We start from the raw sequence: 14702 nt of genomic DNA on the forward strand, positions 1-14702 counted from the left end.
AATCCTGTTAAGATGCTTTTAGAATGCAGAGGAATTGCACATTTCAATAACTATCTTTCAGCACATTCTTTATCCTTTCTGTGGTACAGCCAGTCCAAGCTGGATAGCGTATTAGTCTTCTCAATGTGTATTATGTGACAGTTCTTTGGAAGCTGTTCTCTGTGAGCCTGTGAAGATGTAGGCAGGCGCTGTTGTGTCATGACTTCCCCCATTTCTCCCAGTGAGCACAATCAAACACATGTTGTTTTTTTGTATGTTTCTTGAGCTAACAACCTCCAAAGGAGATTCTCTTCAAGAGAATCTGATAGCTTGTAATGCTCTAATCTAGCCAGAGGAGAATTTGAAGTGTCAAAAGCTGTTAGTTGAGAAAAAAAGAAAGGATTGGTAGAAAAGTAACCCCACAGATGGTTACCACAGTGTACCGTACAGCGGTTATCACCCCTTGCATGTGGCTTGCAGTGTGTGACTTGTCTTCGTCATCTCTGGTGAATTTGAACTAGTGGCTGAGTATGTGAGGAAATCTGATCACAGGAATCATGTGCATGAAACTCATTCTCATTCAGTGCAATCACTATTTTTTTGCTACTGTTTTTAAAATAACCTCAATCCCCCTGTTTTGCAATGTTGCTGTTATTGCTGCTAGTCCTGACTTTCCACTTTAGCTGAAGTGGAGAAGGTGGGGGATTGTGCCCGGGATAAGTACGGCCATTAAATGGAGGCTGTCGTATCAATAACACTCTCGTTCTGTAAAGCACTGCGGCAGGTCGGCTTCTTTCTCAGGTGGGAACAGGGGTTGAGATTAAAGGACACCAGGCTTCTTCATTCCAGACCCTGTGTGAGTTTACACGAGAATGCAATGGGCAAGACTCAATACACTACAGAATGACGGCGATGTTTTCCATCCCCATATAAAACATGCATACATAACGTGATGAGATGGCAGTCAATCTAGTGGTGTTTAAAACTGAATTTCACTAAGTGAAGGATACCTGGTGTACATATTCATTTGCCTGATTCTAAGAAAAGATTTGCAATCCAATGTTCTTTTCAAAAGTCTCTTCATCTGTTGTGCTGTTTGGTGGGAGGGTTGGGTGAACATGCCTACAGAGCGATGGGATGTTCTGGCTTGTGGTTTAATGATTGCTTTCAAGCCCCTCTCCCCTGTTCCCTTGTCGTCGCCCAAGCGCTGCACTCACTGGGACTGGAAAAGCCTCACAGTGGGACTGGGGCACCCTGGGATTTTGTTGTATGTCGGTGCGAGTCAACAATCTCTTCGTTAGGGGACCAGCTTATTTTTTAATTGTTCTCCCTTTTTCCCAGTTCATGAAATCTTTACTGATTTTCATTTGTGTACTCCTAATTCTTTAATCCCAGCTGTGTAGGTAGTGCAGAACACTCCAGCGAGTTTTGTTGCAGTCAAACTGCATTAGTGTGGATATCATTGTGTTGCTGTCGCTTCTGGGTTTTTCATGAAAAGGCCTATTTTTCTGACAAACATTTACTGCTTTGTGGATAATAAACCAGCAACAAAAGATGTACTTTCTAAAAGGCATAATTGAATTTCACTGTTCCGTGTATTTAAACAGCACAGCCTACTTTCTGAGTACAAGGCAAGAGCAATGTAAATATGTTGCTGCTTTAATCTCACGTTTTACTTGGTCATGTGTTGAACAAGTAACATCGTTGTACTAACATTGTACCTCATACAACAAAGTTTGCAGATCAATCTGCAAAGACAGAGGCAGCATCCTGTGCTACTGGTAATATCTAAAAAGGCTTTGGCAATATATTTTCAGATATGCCATTGAGCATTTCCCAGAGCCCTCCCATAATTTGAGATGATGTTCCTGAGACCAGTTTTGCACCATTTTTATGCCTGCTGTTTAAAGTACGTTTTAAAACGTCGTCTTGGTGACTTTAACCACAACTGAACAGCTAACACAGATCGTGCAGAAGGCCAACACTTCCAACATGGGCTCAGGAGAACAGTGACGTACATGAAGTGAACATGTGCTCCTGTACTAATGCAGAGGGAGGGACAGTCACTGTCAATGTTTTGAGGCTCCACGAATGTCGTGGATTACAAAAAGGTGTATTAGCTCAGGGGTAACCAGTCGTGAACCCCCAGAGCCAAGGGCAGGTCTTTGGCTTTTGGAAACTGCTCCTGAGAGGCAATTAGAATAAAGAATTGTCTCCGTCAGACTGTCAGTTCCAGGCACCTGGCGTGGAATCTTGGCAAGTTCTGTCCAAGGAACTCTGGAAAACCAAAATAAACACACAGGAATTTTCTTTTATTCTCTGGGAACTGCCCGAATCAGGTTTTATTCTTCTGAAGCAAAAGAATAGAAATTTGACTTTGTGTTTTGTGATAGATGCCACATCTTAAAATAAACTTGATTAGAGAACTAATTGGTTTCAATGCAGCTTTAATAATAGAAAATGTATAATGACCCCTACAGAAATATTTAAATGTGTAAGAGATGTAATTGTACATAATATTAGACATGTTAGAGTCTAACACCTGTGATGAAACATGGACGTGATGAAACATGAAACATGTTTGCAGATAAGATGCAGACAGCAGGGATACTGTGAAAAATGAGCAAAATCTGATCTAATTTAGATTTTTAAAATTGGAAATTTCATTTTATTTAGATGGCATCTCTTTGAGCAATTATCACATTTTAATTCACATTTTATCTGTGTATGTCTTAAGTTGAACTAAAAAATAAGGTTTTGATACTGAAAAGTAGTTGTTAGACTCGCCCTGCAATGTGATAAGTTTGCATGCTGTCATTTCCAGACCAGATAAAATGTTTCCTGATTCCTGATCATCCCTGTGGTATTAAGTGGGTTTCATAGCATAGGCAGACAGTAGTGAATTCGAGTTTTTAAGTGTCACTGTCTCCCAGCACACTATAGCATGCTGCATAACTCTGTTAGCACTTAAAGTTTTACCAGCAATTTCTTAATCACTCAGAGTCGGGGGGTTTATTCTGCTGAAATTGCTGAAGTCTTGCGTCTGTCTTTCAACACAGATTCTTATTCCCAAAGGGTTTTTTGTTGCTTTTCTTCTCAAAATACCCTCAGCCAGCCCACCCACAGAGGTATGTAAAGAACTGTAATGTTGTAGTTGAATTCACAGGAAACACAAGTTCGAATACCCATGGAATAAAAACCTGTAGGAGGTGCTCATATATATTCATTTCAGTTCCACTTTCCTTCCAAATAAAGTTTTAATTTTAATTTAATTCACTTTAATTGTTATTTTTCTAGGTGTGGCCATGAATTTACACCTCAGTTAACTTTGCCACCTTAACTGTACAGTTCACAGTCGGTGGAAAGGAGTTAATAGCATTTCTTTACAGATTCAACCTCTGATTCCATTTCCGGTACTGAAATGTGGTCTTCTTTTCATTTTTAAAAAGCAGACACTAACATGTATTTGAAATACCAGCCACATCATGTTCAAATTTCTCCATGCGCAACTGAATTTTTGCTTATCCTGTAGCAACACATTTCTGCTGAAGCAGTGCATTGTTTTCCACTTATGAGGGATTGTCTTTGGCCCTCTCAGCGCTTGCTGTGTCTCTGCTCTCAGGCAGTTTGCTTAGTCATCAGTGAACAGGAGATAATCGATGACAAGCAGAAAATCGCTTTTTGTAATAATGGTAATCATAATAGATATTCAGATATAGCCACGCTGTGTTCACTGAGGAGTTTTACGATTAAAGGAGCAATAAGTCTGGTGAGCTCATTACATCATGAAGTGATAGGTTCACATGTAACACAGATCATGCTCCTTGCAGAATAGGGCTTTTTGACTTGTAGCCCCTGTAAAGTATTCCATTACAGATTTCGGCTCAGTCAGCTTCTTAATTATTGAAGTTTTTATTAGCAGGATAAACATATAAAAAGGAATGAGCTGGTCATATCAAAGTAAGCAAATAGTAGATAGGAGAGGCTGCAGGTGGCTGGAGACAGTTGATTTCGGCCCAGCAGACCCTCTCCTCTCACGTACCAAGCCCAAGCCAACTAACGAGACAGCTGGGCGCGATCCGGTTCTGCCACTCCCCCCCTCCCCCCATGCCTAATAATTGGAGAAAACCAAGATTTTCTTAAGTGGCCCTCATCAATTATCGATCTGTTCTCACCTCCATGTTTACAGTAAAGCTTCACACAGCAGCCAGACTGATTGGCCTGGACGCCTCAGCAGGGAATACTCAGTGAAAATGTTAGTCCAGCTTTTAGCACATCCCAGCATGACTTGAAGTGTTTGACTGTTTCACTGCAATCCCATTAGCAGAGGCAGTGGTGTTTTTAAACTCTATAGCTCTCCAGGCTTAACCTGTAATTACACGTAGTCCGCAGTGTTTTTCAGGAAGGCTTTACTGATTTTTCGGGAACACAGCAGTTTGTGCTTCAAGGGAGGAAGAGATTAGTCATAAATCTTAACAAGCTTATTTTTCACATCATTGTACTTTATAGTACTGAACAAAGTCAACGAAATAGAACTCGCCACATGCTCACTGCACCTTTACAGGCCACTCACAGATCACGTCTTGCTGTCCTGTCAGCACATAGTTTACAAGCATGTATGGCCAAACATCACTGATCTCTTCCTCAACCTTTAGCCTTTATCCCTTCCTAGGAATAAAATCAGACTTCAAGTCTACTGATACCATTGACCTTAGATTGTTTTCTTCAGGACATTTAGGATTATGTTTGAACTTGCACAGGGGAGGGGCATTCTGCTTGAGCTTTTGAATGCCTGTATGGGTTCTGTGATCATGGGTTCGAGATGGTAGATCACTAGCTGGCTGTGATCTGGCTTTGCCAAGCATCGAAAGGCAGTACTCTCTCGTTGACACGGCCACTCCCAGGACCTCCTGTACACTGGCAGTCCTGCAGAGCTGCTGGTGAGAGACCTTAATTGGGAAGGTAATCATTCATCAATGAGCTGGTCACTGACCAGCAGGTATCTCATCTGCAGTCGGTCCTGGTTACAGCTTGAGAATCAGCTTGCTGGCCATCCAGCGTGCCCTTCACACAGAGCATGCATTAGGAATTGGCCTTGGTCCTGCAATCACAGATGAATAATCACACGTTTGACGAGCTCCCTTATGAAATTTAGCCTTCGTACATTTTGGCAATTTAACCATGGCTTAATCACAGTTGTGTTGTGGCTTCAAGAAGCATCCACTGTGTCTGGCTTCACAGCTCAGCAGTGTTCAGCACTTGGGTAATTCTTGCCATGCACACTGCTCCGACTGTGGACTTGGTAAGCTGAGAAGAAGTCTGAGAAAAAGCATTCATTTAGTATTTGTGCTTCCCACTAACATTTTATTCTTTACGGAAGTTCTTTTAATGTGAGCTTGTCCCTGAGTTGCCCACCAGCTCTAAAAGCAGGTATGTATGAATTGGCCTCCATTATAACCAGAAAAGGAAATAGATGTGTAAAAAACGATTATTAGATCTCTTTCTGTATCTGGTCTGTCTCTTCAAGACTTCAATATCTTGTGTGTTGGAATATTGGTCCCACTGGCTGTTAGATTGTACAGAACTTATTCATGACATTGTCATCCTCCCCCTCAGGATCAGCAAACCCTCTCAAGCCCTGAATTTGCTTTGGCCTGTAATCCATCATAACAGAGTGTTCATAAACGCTTGTCACTCAGTTTCTTTCTTTTTTGTCTGTGTAAGCTGTTTAACCACCAGCCTACAATGGGAGCTGAAGGAAGTTGTGTATTATTAAAAAGCCATGCTCTCTTTTCCGTGCTTGTCTGTTGCATAGCTTTTACATTTAAACATCAGTGATTCTAAATAAACTTTTATCTGAAGGGTTACAGTGACTAAAGAAAAGAAACTACTGCCGATGTGTGCTGAACAAAAGCAAACTGGAATAAGTCTGAAAGAGATACAGCCAAACTCATCACCATGCTGCCTGACTCAGCCAGCTCTGACATTGAGAAGACCTACAGCAAATTAAGCTGTGGGTTTATCACTCAGGTGTGATAGATCTAGTCCTAAGATGGAAAGCTGAATGTGAGAAAGTGGACATAGCCATAGCCTGTTTTCTGAAACATTAGTGTTTCATTTGCTTGTCCTCCCTGTGCCACCATTGTGTAGGAACTGTTCTGTACTGCACCAAAGGGGAAGAATCCACATAGAAAATCATTATAGAAATGCTATGATGGCTCTTTCAAATTTCCCCTGTCCATCTGTCCTCCTGTGCTCTCTCCTGTTGTCTCCCCCTCATCCTCCACTTTATTTTTTCTCTGTCCCTTTCTGCTTATGTTTCTCACCATTTCTACCTCTCGATTCTCTCTGTAGAGCACCCAATGTCTTCACCCCCTGTGCTGCATAGGAAAACATATTGATTTTCTGTTCTACCCAGAATTCAGCAGGAGCCTGTGTTAAAGGGATCAGAGCGCAAATGCATTCTCTTTTTCCCCATGCTCACCTCCTCAGTTTTCTTTGCTTTCTTTCTTTCTGTTTGGTTAGCTGTGTCTTTCAGCTCCTGTCTGAAGAAGGGAGTCTTAATGAGCTCTAGCAGGAAGCGTGGTACCTGAATAATCTCCAAGCACAGACCCCTGCTGCCAGACGCATAATACACACAGCATTGCACTGCTGTTGTAGTCCCCCTCCACCCAAGTTTAAGTCTAGAGGATTGTGCGATTTGGATGAAGTGTGGGGCCCTTTCCTTTACACAAGTGGTAATAACATAAGACTTCACTTATACGATATATGCCTGTTACTCACGTGGGGATTGTTTTTATTTTCAAAACAGTGTGAATCAGGTACCAAAGCAGGCCTGAACATGTGCGGTGTGGTATAGGCCATCACTCAGGCACTGGTCCTATCCTCTTTAATTTGGGACATTAAAGCAGACAGCTCCCAGAAACGCAGCCCTTTATCCCTGTAATCATTGACAGGACTGAAACAGGCAGGCTTGTGTTAAAAGCTCATGTTCTCTGTTGGTGTTTCTTTGCTCCTTCTCATTTAGCCTTTCATGTAGCTGCGCCAGCGACAGGTGGCTTGCTATCTGGTATCGGGAGTGACATCATCCTGTCAGTTAGGTAGCGGTGAGCTCATTGTGTTTGTTTGGTCACAATGCGGATGAAAGCAGCACTTCCTTGTTTTGAGATGGGCCAGAGGTGAAGGGAAAGCTGAGGGTTCCTCATTGCTTGACTGTCTTCTTTGTGTGCTGGGAAAGTACAATAAAGCCACAATCCCTCACAGAACAGTGTCTTTTTACACACCAAGGCTTCATGCAATGCAATAATTGAACATTTCAGATGCACAGTAGTTGCTCTCCTTGTTTCCACTTGAGTCTTCAAAGTTATCCTGTGCTGAAGTGGGGTAGATGGAGGAATAAGAGATGAGTTATTTCTGTATTTTGATTTAAATAAAAACTATCCAGGAATAAGACTGTTTCTCTTTTGTTTACATCATTTCAGCTTTGATCTTTGGATTTATTTATGTAAATCTATATCTACGGTGGTTACTAAGACATTTTATACATGTGCAGACACGCCTCGAAACAGTGAAGGAACTACTCTGTCCCCACTCCTTGTGATTTAAGATTCTTCAGACAGTATAAAAGGTAGATGTGAACAGAAGAGCCGTGTTCATGCTGGGTCTTAGTTTGGTGTGGAGACCTTCAAGAGCATTTTGAGCAATAGTGCAACAGGTTTGTCTTCCAAGAGCTGTCCACTACTTGTAATGACCTGGAAATGAGAGCTAAGTATGAAGGATAAGGCCTAATATGCTGCTGCTCCAGCTGCTCTGCGGTGCCTGTCGATATTTACAGAGGGAGACAGGATCTGGGAGTGGAGCTGGTAGAACAGGACTAGGAGCTGCTGTCACTGCAGCCGAGAGCAGGAGGCGGTGCTGTGCACCAGAGCTGACTCAGTGGCAAGCTCTCTGCACCCCCTGGGCCTTTGGCTGGGTAATTTGCACGGAGCAAAAGAGCACAACTTCCGCTACCAGCACTTTGCAGATGAATGACCAGCGGAAACAGCACGCAAAAGTGAATCCGTTTTCTTGTTCTCGCCCCACCGCCACTGGCATGCGCGGCTTTCCGTTATGACAGAGGAGGTACAGAGGAACTCTTGTGTTGATGCAGGCAGGGGAGGGGGGTGGGGGGTGGAAAAAGCTAGAGATGCAAAAAGACGTGCTAGAACAAGACACGTTAGGCAGCTCTTGTACCAGCTTCAATCAAAATCTCTGCTATTGTACACATACATAGTACAAACCTGCACGACAACAACAGGCTTTTGCTCAGGAGGGGATTCGTCTTTTTTTCAGGCAGCAGAATCCTTCAAGTCTGAGATCTATAGTTTGAGAATGACAGATGGTTGGACGTTTTGATTCTAATGCAGGTCGATGTCTTGCCTGGCCACCATTGACTTCAGGAAACGGAGCTCGGGGGGATTGGGGGTGAAGGTGCTGGGGCCCAGTGTTTGTCGAGGGGCTCTGCCAGGTGCCTGGGGTGGGATCTGCAGTGGCAGAAACTCCCCTTTCCGTCGCGTGCGTCTCTGAATAGGATGTGCAGACCGCGGGGCAGCCAGCCTCCCTGTGGGAAGTGGGGCTTTATTAAAGCTGGCCTGTAGGAAAAGAGCTCTTCACCGACACAGCACAATGCTGAGTGTCCCTGGAGCTCTGCAGGAGAGATGGAAAAACATTGACACCGGCGTGTCCTTCCCTCCCTCGCTGTTGTTTCTCGTTCAAATTTCTGTGTAAGAAACGATCCGATCCTTCCCTCTACCAATCTGCGAAATCACTCTTGTGGCTGTATTGCACTGCAGTGGATTGAAGTCAACCCCTGGCCGGCTTATTCAAAATCCTCTGACCGTAACAAAGAGCTGTAGCTTTACGTACATGAATAGAGAAGAAACGGTGTTTTGTTTTGGCTGTTGACTCTTCCTCGGGTGACACCCAAAGGCTCAACAGCCGAAATGTTGTGATTCTTCTTTTTACTTTTCAGGGTGGAATTATCTCTTACAGTCAATGCACACTGACTCTAACTTCATATATATATAGTATATACTGTATGTGAGTGTATTCATATTTTGTTGAATAAATCAGTTTCCAATTAAAGTCATAGTGACTGCACCTGTGACATCTGTGGTAGTTTAATGCTGCTGAGGGAGATAAAAAGAGAAATAGGAAAAAACGCAGATTAATCCTTGAGCTCATGGTCTGTGAAAAACAAGCATAAAGCACTTTTTCCTTGTACAGAATATCATGGGGCTTGGCAGAGAAGAGATTTTTAGATCTTGTGGTGGGAAGCAAGGCAAAGACCAATTATATTTAATGAATCACTGGAAATGGAGAAACAGGCGATAAGGTGGATTTTCTTGTGTTTTCTGAGGACATGGTAGCTGACATTTGGAAAACCATCTTCAAAACCTCAGTTAAATGAGTTAGCATAGGGCTTTAAAAAGAAGACTTTTAAAGAGTGGGAATGCAACACCATTATTGTGACTTGTTGATTTTTCACAAAGGCTACAGTCACTGAGTCATGTTCTATTAACATCTGGGCTCTTTCCAATGGTGGTCAGTGATTAGTGCAAGATGTATTATGTGATGCTTTTGTTAATTAATTTTAACAAAATACAAAAAAACTAAAAGCAATAATATTAGAAACGTAAACGGGCACAGGCCTTGGCAGCATTTCATAATAATCGCATTTAGTGTTAATGTAGAAAATGTTACATGAAGAAACATGATTTTCTGTTGAGTTAACATTGTATACATATCTATTAAATGCACATTCATTCAAAATATCATCATCATTTCATAAGATTTTGTTGATTCCCAGGCCTGGAAGCAGTATCATGTCTGAAGACCGAACGACATGCTGTCTGTAACATGCCCAGCAGGTCTGAAGGTCATCTGAGTTGAGCTCACAAAGTTGTTTCTGTGTGGCACACTCTCTGCCTGACCCCAGCCCAGATGTGTGAATGGAAGATAGCACATCCTTAGTCACTGTCACTCCCAGGCAGAGAAGTGACTGCCTGCATGTAGTGATCCCAACAGCACCAAAGTGTATTTGTCATAATTTCCCTGCCTTGTGCCTGTTGCTTAAACCCCCTGTGACCCCGATTTGGAAGAAGAGGTTAGAAAATGGATGGATTAATATTTCAGGAGGGTGCCACACATGAACCTGAACAATGGTGTTTCTTACCCAGCAGTCTCAAACGGTGGTTGAAAGGGTGTGTTCGCGAAATGAAAGGTGTGTGTGGGAACAGGGGGGAAGTCCAGGGTGTCGTCATGTGGTCGAGCCTGGGGGAGTCTCTCAGTCCCTTCCCCCCAGCTCGGCTCCTTCCTCATTAAGAGTATGATTGTCGCTCCTCTGATTACAGCTCCTCCCTCCCTCTGCATTCTTCCAAGAGCATATCGATGGCCCAGGCAAGGGCAGCCCTGCGAGGTGTGCAGGCTTTCATAACAAGAAGATTTGGAACGTGAGATTTTGAGGGACTATGTGATTAAGACCAATGCCCCTTGTCTCCTTGTGCCCCTTGATGGAGTTCCTTGGCAGCAGTTTAAATCACACCTTCTTATTAGACATTTTGTGAATGCCTTTTCCCAAGCTAGAACATTTTTGGAATTGTAATAAGTTAACACTATACACAGCTAAGTAAGTTGTAACATGCTGTTTAAGTGGATATTAAGACACCCTTCTGAAATGCAGTCAGCCTCTTCCTGCACATTTTGTTTAACCTCTTCCAGTGTGCTTTATTTCATTGGTAAATGTCATTGTCTTAATATTATTATTCCCTCAAGAACCTTAAATGGTTCCTAAATCTTTTTAACCGTTAAGCTCAATTGCAACAGGACGAGGCGACAATTATTTTAGGAAATTGGCCGCAAAAAATGTGTGAGTGATGTATTTTAACTTGAAGATGATTCGGATAGCCCCAGTTTGGCAGGTTTCAGTCCCTTAACCAAAATGTCCACTTCTGGAAAACATCTGGAAGAGATACCTTCTGGAACTCCCTAGTATAAATTAACCCCCAGGTGGGAAAGGGGTCACATCTTGGCACCCCAGTGTGGCTCTTCAGCATCCATCCTTGGGTTCTGTCAGAAAGGGAAGGCAGAGGGAAAACCACAAAGACCAGCCTTAACGTGCTCCCAGCTGGTGCCAGACAGTTGGGAGTTGGTGGGACCAGGCAGCCCATAGTTCATCCTCAAGAGTGGATCTTCTCCAGCTGGGCCCCATTGAAAAGGGGAGGCAGAGATAGAGAGATAGACTATGGATGGAAAATTTAACAGAAAAGCATCCTAGCCCTCTTATAGAATTATCAGGTTGCAGTGAATCTTATTTCCCTTGAACGAGAGCTGGTGCACAGGAGGTATGAGGATCAGAAAAAAACAGAAATATGTAATTAAAAGGGTGTGAAGCCTGTGCCGGGAGCTGATGTTATTTGAGAGCGTTCTAGGTGTGTGTGTGGAAACCATCAGTCTCTTATGTCTAAAAGGAAGTATTACAAAATACTGTACCCACCTACACCAACACAAATATCCCCACACACTCAGAAATAATTGATAATGCCAGATTACCTGCTGTTCTTGTCACAGACCTCTTTAACTTAGCAGTTGAAAGCTTGAGGAGAAACATTTTAAGGAGTTCCGAACCTTTCTTTGCTCTACTCACTGACATTGATGTAGTCAAGGTTAAGGCTGAGCACTGTCACGCCTGAGTTGCTTACCTAAGTACCTTTGGATACATTTCTGAATCCCCTCACATGTCCGCACACTGTACAAACAGACGCTGAAGCACACACAATGCAAACGCACACAGGCCCCCACATAGCTGTGTGCAGGTTACCATTATCCATGCCCTCAATCTGATCAGAGGTTTAGCTTGTTGTACTAAAAGATCAGTTCGATCAGCCTGTCACTGTCCCAGCAGATGGAGCGTCTTTGTAAGTATCCTATTTGTAGGCTTCTGTGTTTAAAACTAATCTCATTATGATCCAGGTAGGTGTTTTAAGTCACCTGGAAGGCTGTAAAGGACCCCTTTGCCTGGATCGAAAATTAGTGGGATTGAAATCGAATTCAGCGCAAAACCTTTTTGTGTGTGACTGTGTATCTGTGGAGACTAAGCACTCTGATTGAGTGTTATCCCCTTATTTGCAACTTCTCCTTTTGTCTACATGTTTGTAGATTATCCAAGACACAACTCCCTGTAAGATTCACAGAAAACCAAAACATCTTGCTAATGTGGATATTGTGGCAATGGCTGTCGAAGATCTGTGTATTTAAGATGGAACACTGTAATTTACAGACTTGCCTGCTCCCCTCCTCCCAGATTCTAGCATGTGAACCAGGGGGCCTGAATAGCAAATGACTGCAATTCTCTTACAGGGTTCACAGAAATGTTTTTTTTCCGTTGGTATAGATAAACTGAGGACAAAAAGAATAACGCAAAAAAACAACAATTGGCCTTTGACTCTTTCACCCCAGTCCCTGAGTGAAAGGGTGTGGCCCATTTCATCTTCAATCTGGCCACATAATAGCACATCTCAAGGGAGTCTGTGCTACTCGAGATAGTTTGTAATTGCAGTCCTGGAATACTTCCAACCCAATTAAAAGCGAGACGGTAGAGTGAATAATGGCACCTTAAATTTAACCGTATTAAGAACGTTGGACATTAGGAAGGGGTGAGGAATGGCATATAGCTGGATTTTCTAGAGTGATGGAGAGTTAGAGGACATCATGGAGGCTGGGGGTGGCAGGTGGAGAGAGTGATGGGAGTTTGAGATCTCTAGTACAGAACCTTAGAGCGAAGGTAGGGAGTTGTGACAATAGCCCTGTATTACAATAGAATCTGAGCTGTAGGGAGAGGGTAGTAGACTTATCATTAATCAGAGAACTGGAGAGTGAAGGAAGGGGTGGCAAGAGAAGCTGTGTGTTATACCCAAGAGCTTGACAGAGGACAGCTGTTGCATATTATATCAGAGAAGCCATAAAAGCTAGAGAGATATGGTTTTTGAAAGCAACCATTGCACTACAGTATAAGAGACAGAAATCAGATCAGGATTCAGAGAAAGAGGGGATAGAGATGGTTAGCTCTTTTTCATCTGGGGTGCTGCCAGTCATGACAGATGGCATTTAAGCACAGTTGTCCCTGATGTAAAAAAGATTGAATTAAAAAAATGTTTTTTTTTATTGTTATTAATTGATTAAAATATTTATACCCGGGGCAACTTCACAGGAAAAAAAAAAATCATTTTTTGCAAGACAGCTTCAGTGAAGTGAATAAACAATTAACAAAACAAAGCAAGTATACACTAGACAATTAAGCTGCTAAGTCCCCTCTTGCAATTTGATGAAGCGAAGGAGTGATCAGTGGTCACAGAAGCATTTTTGTCTGTTGTTCAGTGCTGTCAGCGATCAACAATCAGAAATCTCTTTCACTGATGCAGTTTCCACAGTAGCCCTAATAAGCATTGATAATAATAAAAGAGCCAATACAATAGTATGCCACCACCCCAAGCATTTGCACACAAAGGTGATTTATTCCAAAAATGAATTAAAACTCACGTCACAGCTCAGCCCTTCTTGAAAGAGAGCGTCCTTTTGGAATGTGAAATGCTGCTCTGTGTCGGAGAAGAACGGGTGGAGGATGATACCTCTTTGCATTGATTTTTTTCCTCACAAGACCCGTTGACTCATCCCCGCTGGTGTCTTGTGCTCCCCAGGGCTCAGGGCTCAGGTGGTGCAGATGGACGCCACCAAGTCGGGCTTTGTGGGCCAGCAGGTGGAGCTGCGCTGCACCTTCGCCAACAGCAACCCCCCAGTGAAGATCTCCCAGGTCACCTGGCAGAAGTTCCTCAACGGCACCAAGCAGAACGTGGCCATCGCCAACCCCACCATGGGCGTGTCCGTGCTGCCGCCGTTCAAGGACCGCGTGAGCTTCAAGAACCCGGCAGTGAGGTACCGCACCCCCTCCCTGGAGGACACCACCATCACCTTCTCTGGCCTGCGGCTGTCCGACGAGGCCGCCTACATCTGCGAGTACGCCACCTTCCCGGCCGGCAACCGCGAGAACCAGGTCAACCTCACCGTGTTCGGTAAGTCCCCGGGCGCCACGCCCTTCGGGAGATATGGAACTGCTCCTCCGAGAGGACAAGGAAGACAAGAGGAGCTCTGCAAGGCAGCCCGGTGACATGCTGCTGAGCTGAGAGCACCCTTAGCTGGATTACAGGTTGATTTTGAAATCTGTGGTGCTTAACGTCTTTACACACCGTAGAAATTAGTTGGGTTTTTTTTTGCCGATTACATTGTTCTTCCCAATCCAAGACAAATGGGCTCGAGTAAAATGTATGAGATTATCTATTTTCTCAAAGCTCATTTTCTTATCTGTGAAGCCACCATCCATAACACCTATAAAGCCTCATAGCTGCGCTTCATATGGCTGAACATTAATAAACACTGCACATCAAAACTTCTCTGTGCGCATTATGTCCATCCACCCAGTTTCTAAGCACTTAATCCAATGCAGGGTATTGGGGAGAGCCGGAGAGCATAGTTAAAGTAAACAGTAAGGTGTCAGTGAGGTTTAGTTATTGTTTGTTTTCAGTTAAACATTTAGTTAAGGGTGATTTAGAAGATGAATGACTCCAAATCTACTGTTTAAGTGGAGAAGCACTAAGGTCTACTATCCCAGTAGTTCTTCCTAAATGTAATTC

General features: G+C 43.3%; 1 protein-coding gene across 6 annotated transcripts in view; it reads left to right on the plus strand.

Annotated features, from left to right (window-relative positions):
* Window positions 1-14702, plus strand: part of nectin1b (nectin cell adhesion molecule 1b) — a 188885-nt gene that overhangs the window by 58367 nt on the left and 115816 nt on the right. For all 6 annotated transcript variants that reach the window (XM_069182913.1, XM_069182917.1, XM_015337741.2 and 3 more), the window contains exon 2: window positions 13713-14084. In XM_069182913.1, the coding sequence (XP_069039014.1) occupies window positions 13713-14084 (372 nt within the window). The remainder of the gene's footprint in view (window positions 1-13712; window positions 14085-14702) is intronic.

The sequence above is a fragment of the Lepisosteus oculatus genome, chromosome 23, assembly GCF_040954835.1.
Source record: "Lepisosteus oculatus isolate fLepOcu1 chromosome 23, fLepOcu1.hap2, whole genome shotgun sequence".
NCBI classification, from domain to species: Eukaryota; Metazoa; Chordata; class Actinopteri; order Semionotiformes; family Lepisosteidae; genus Lepisosteus; species Lepisosteus oculatus.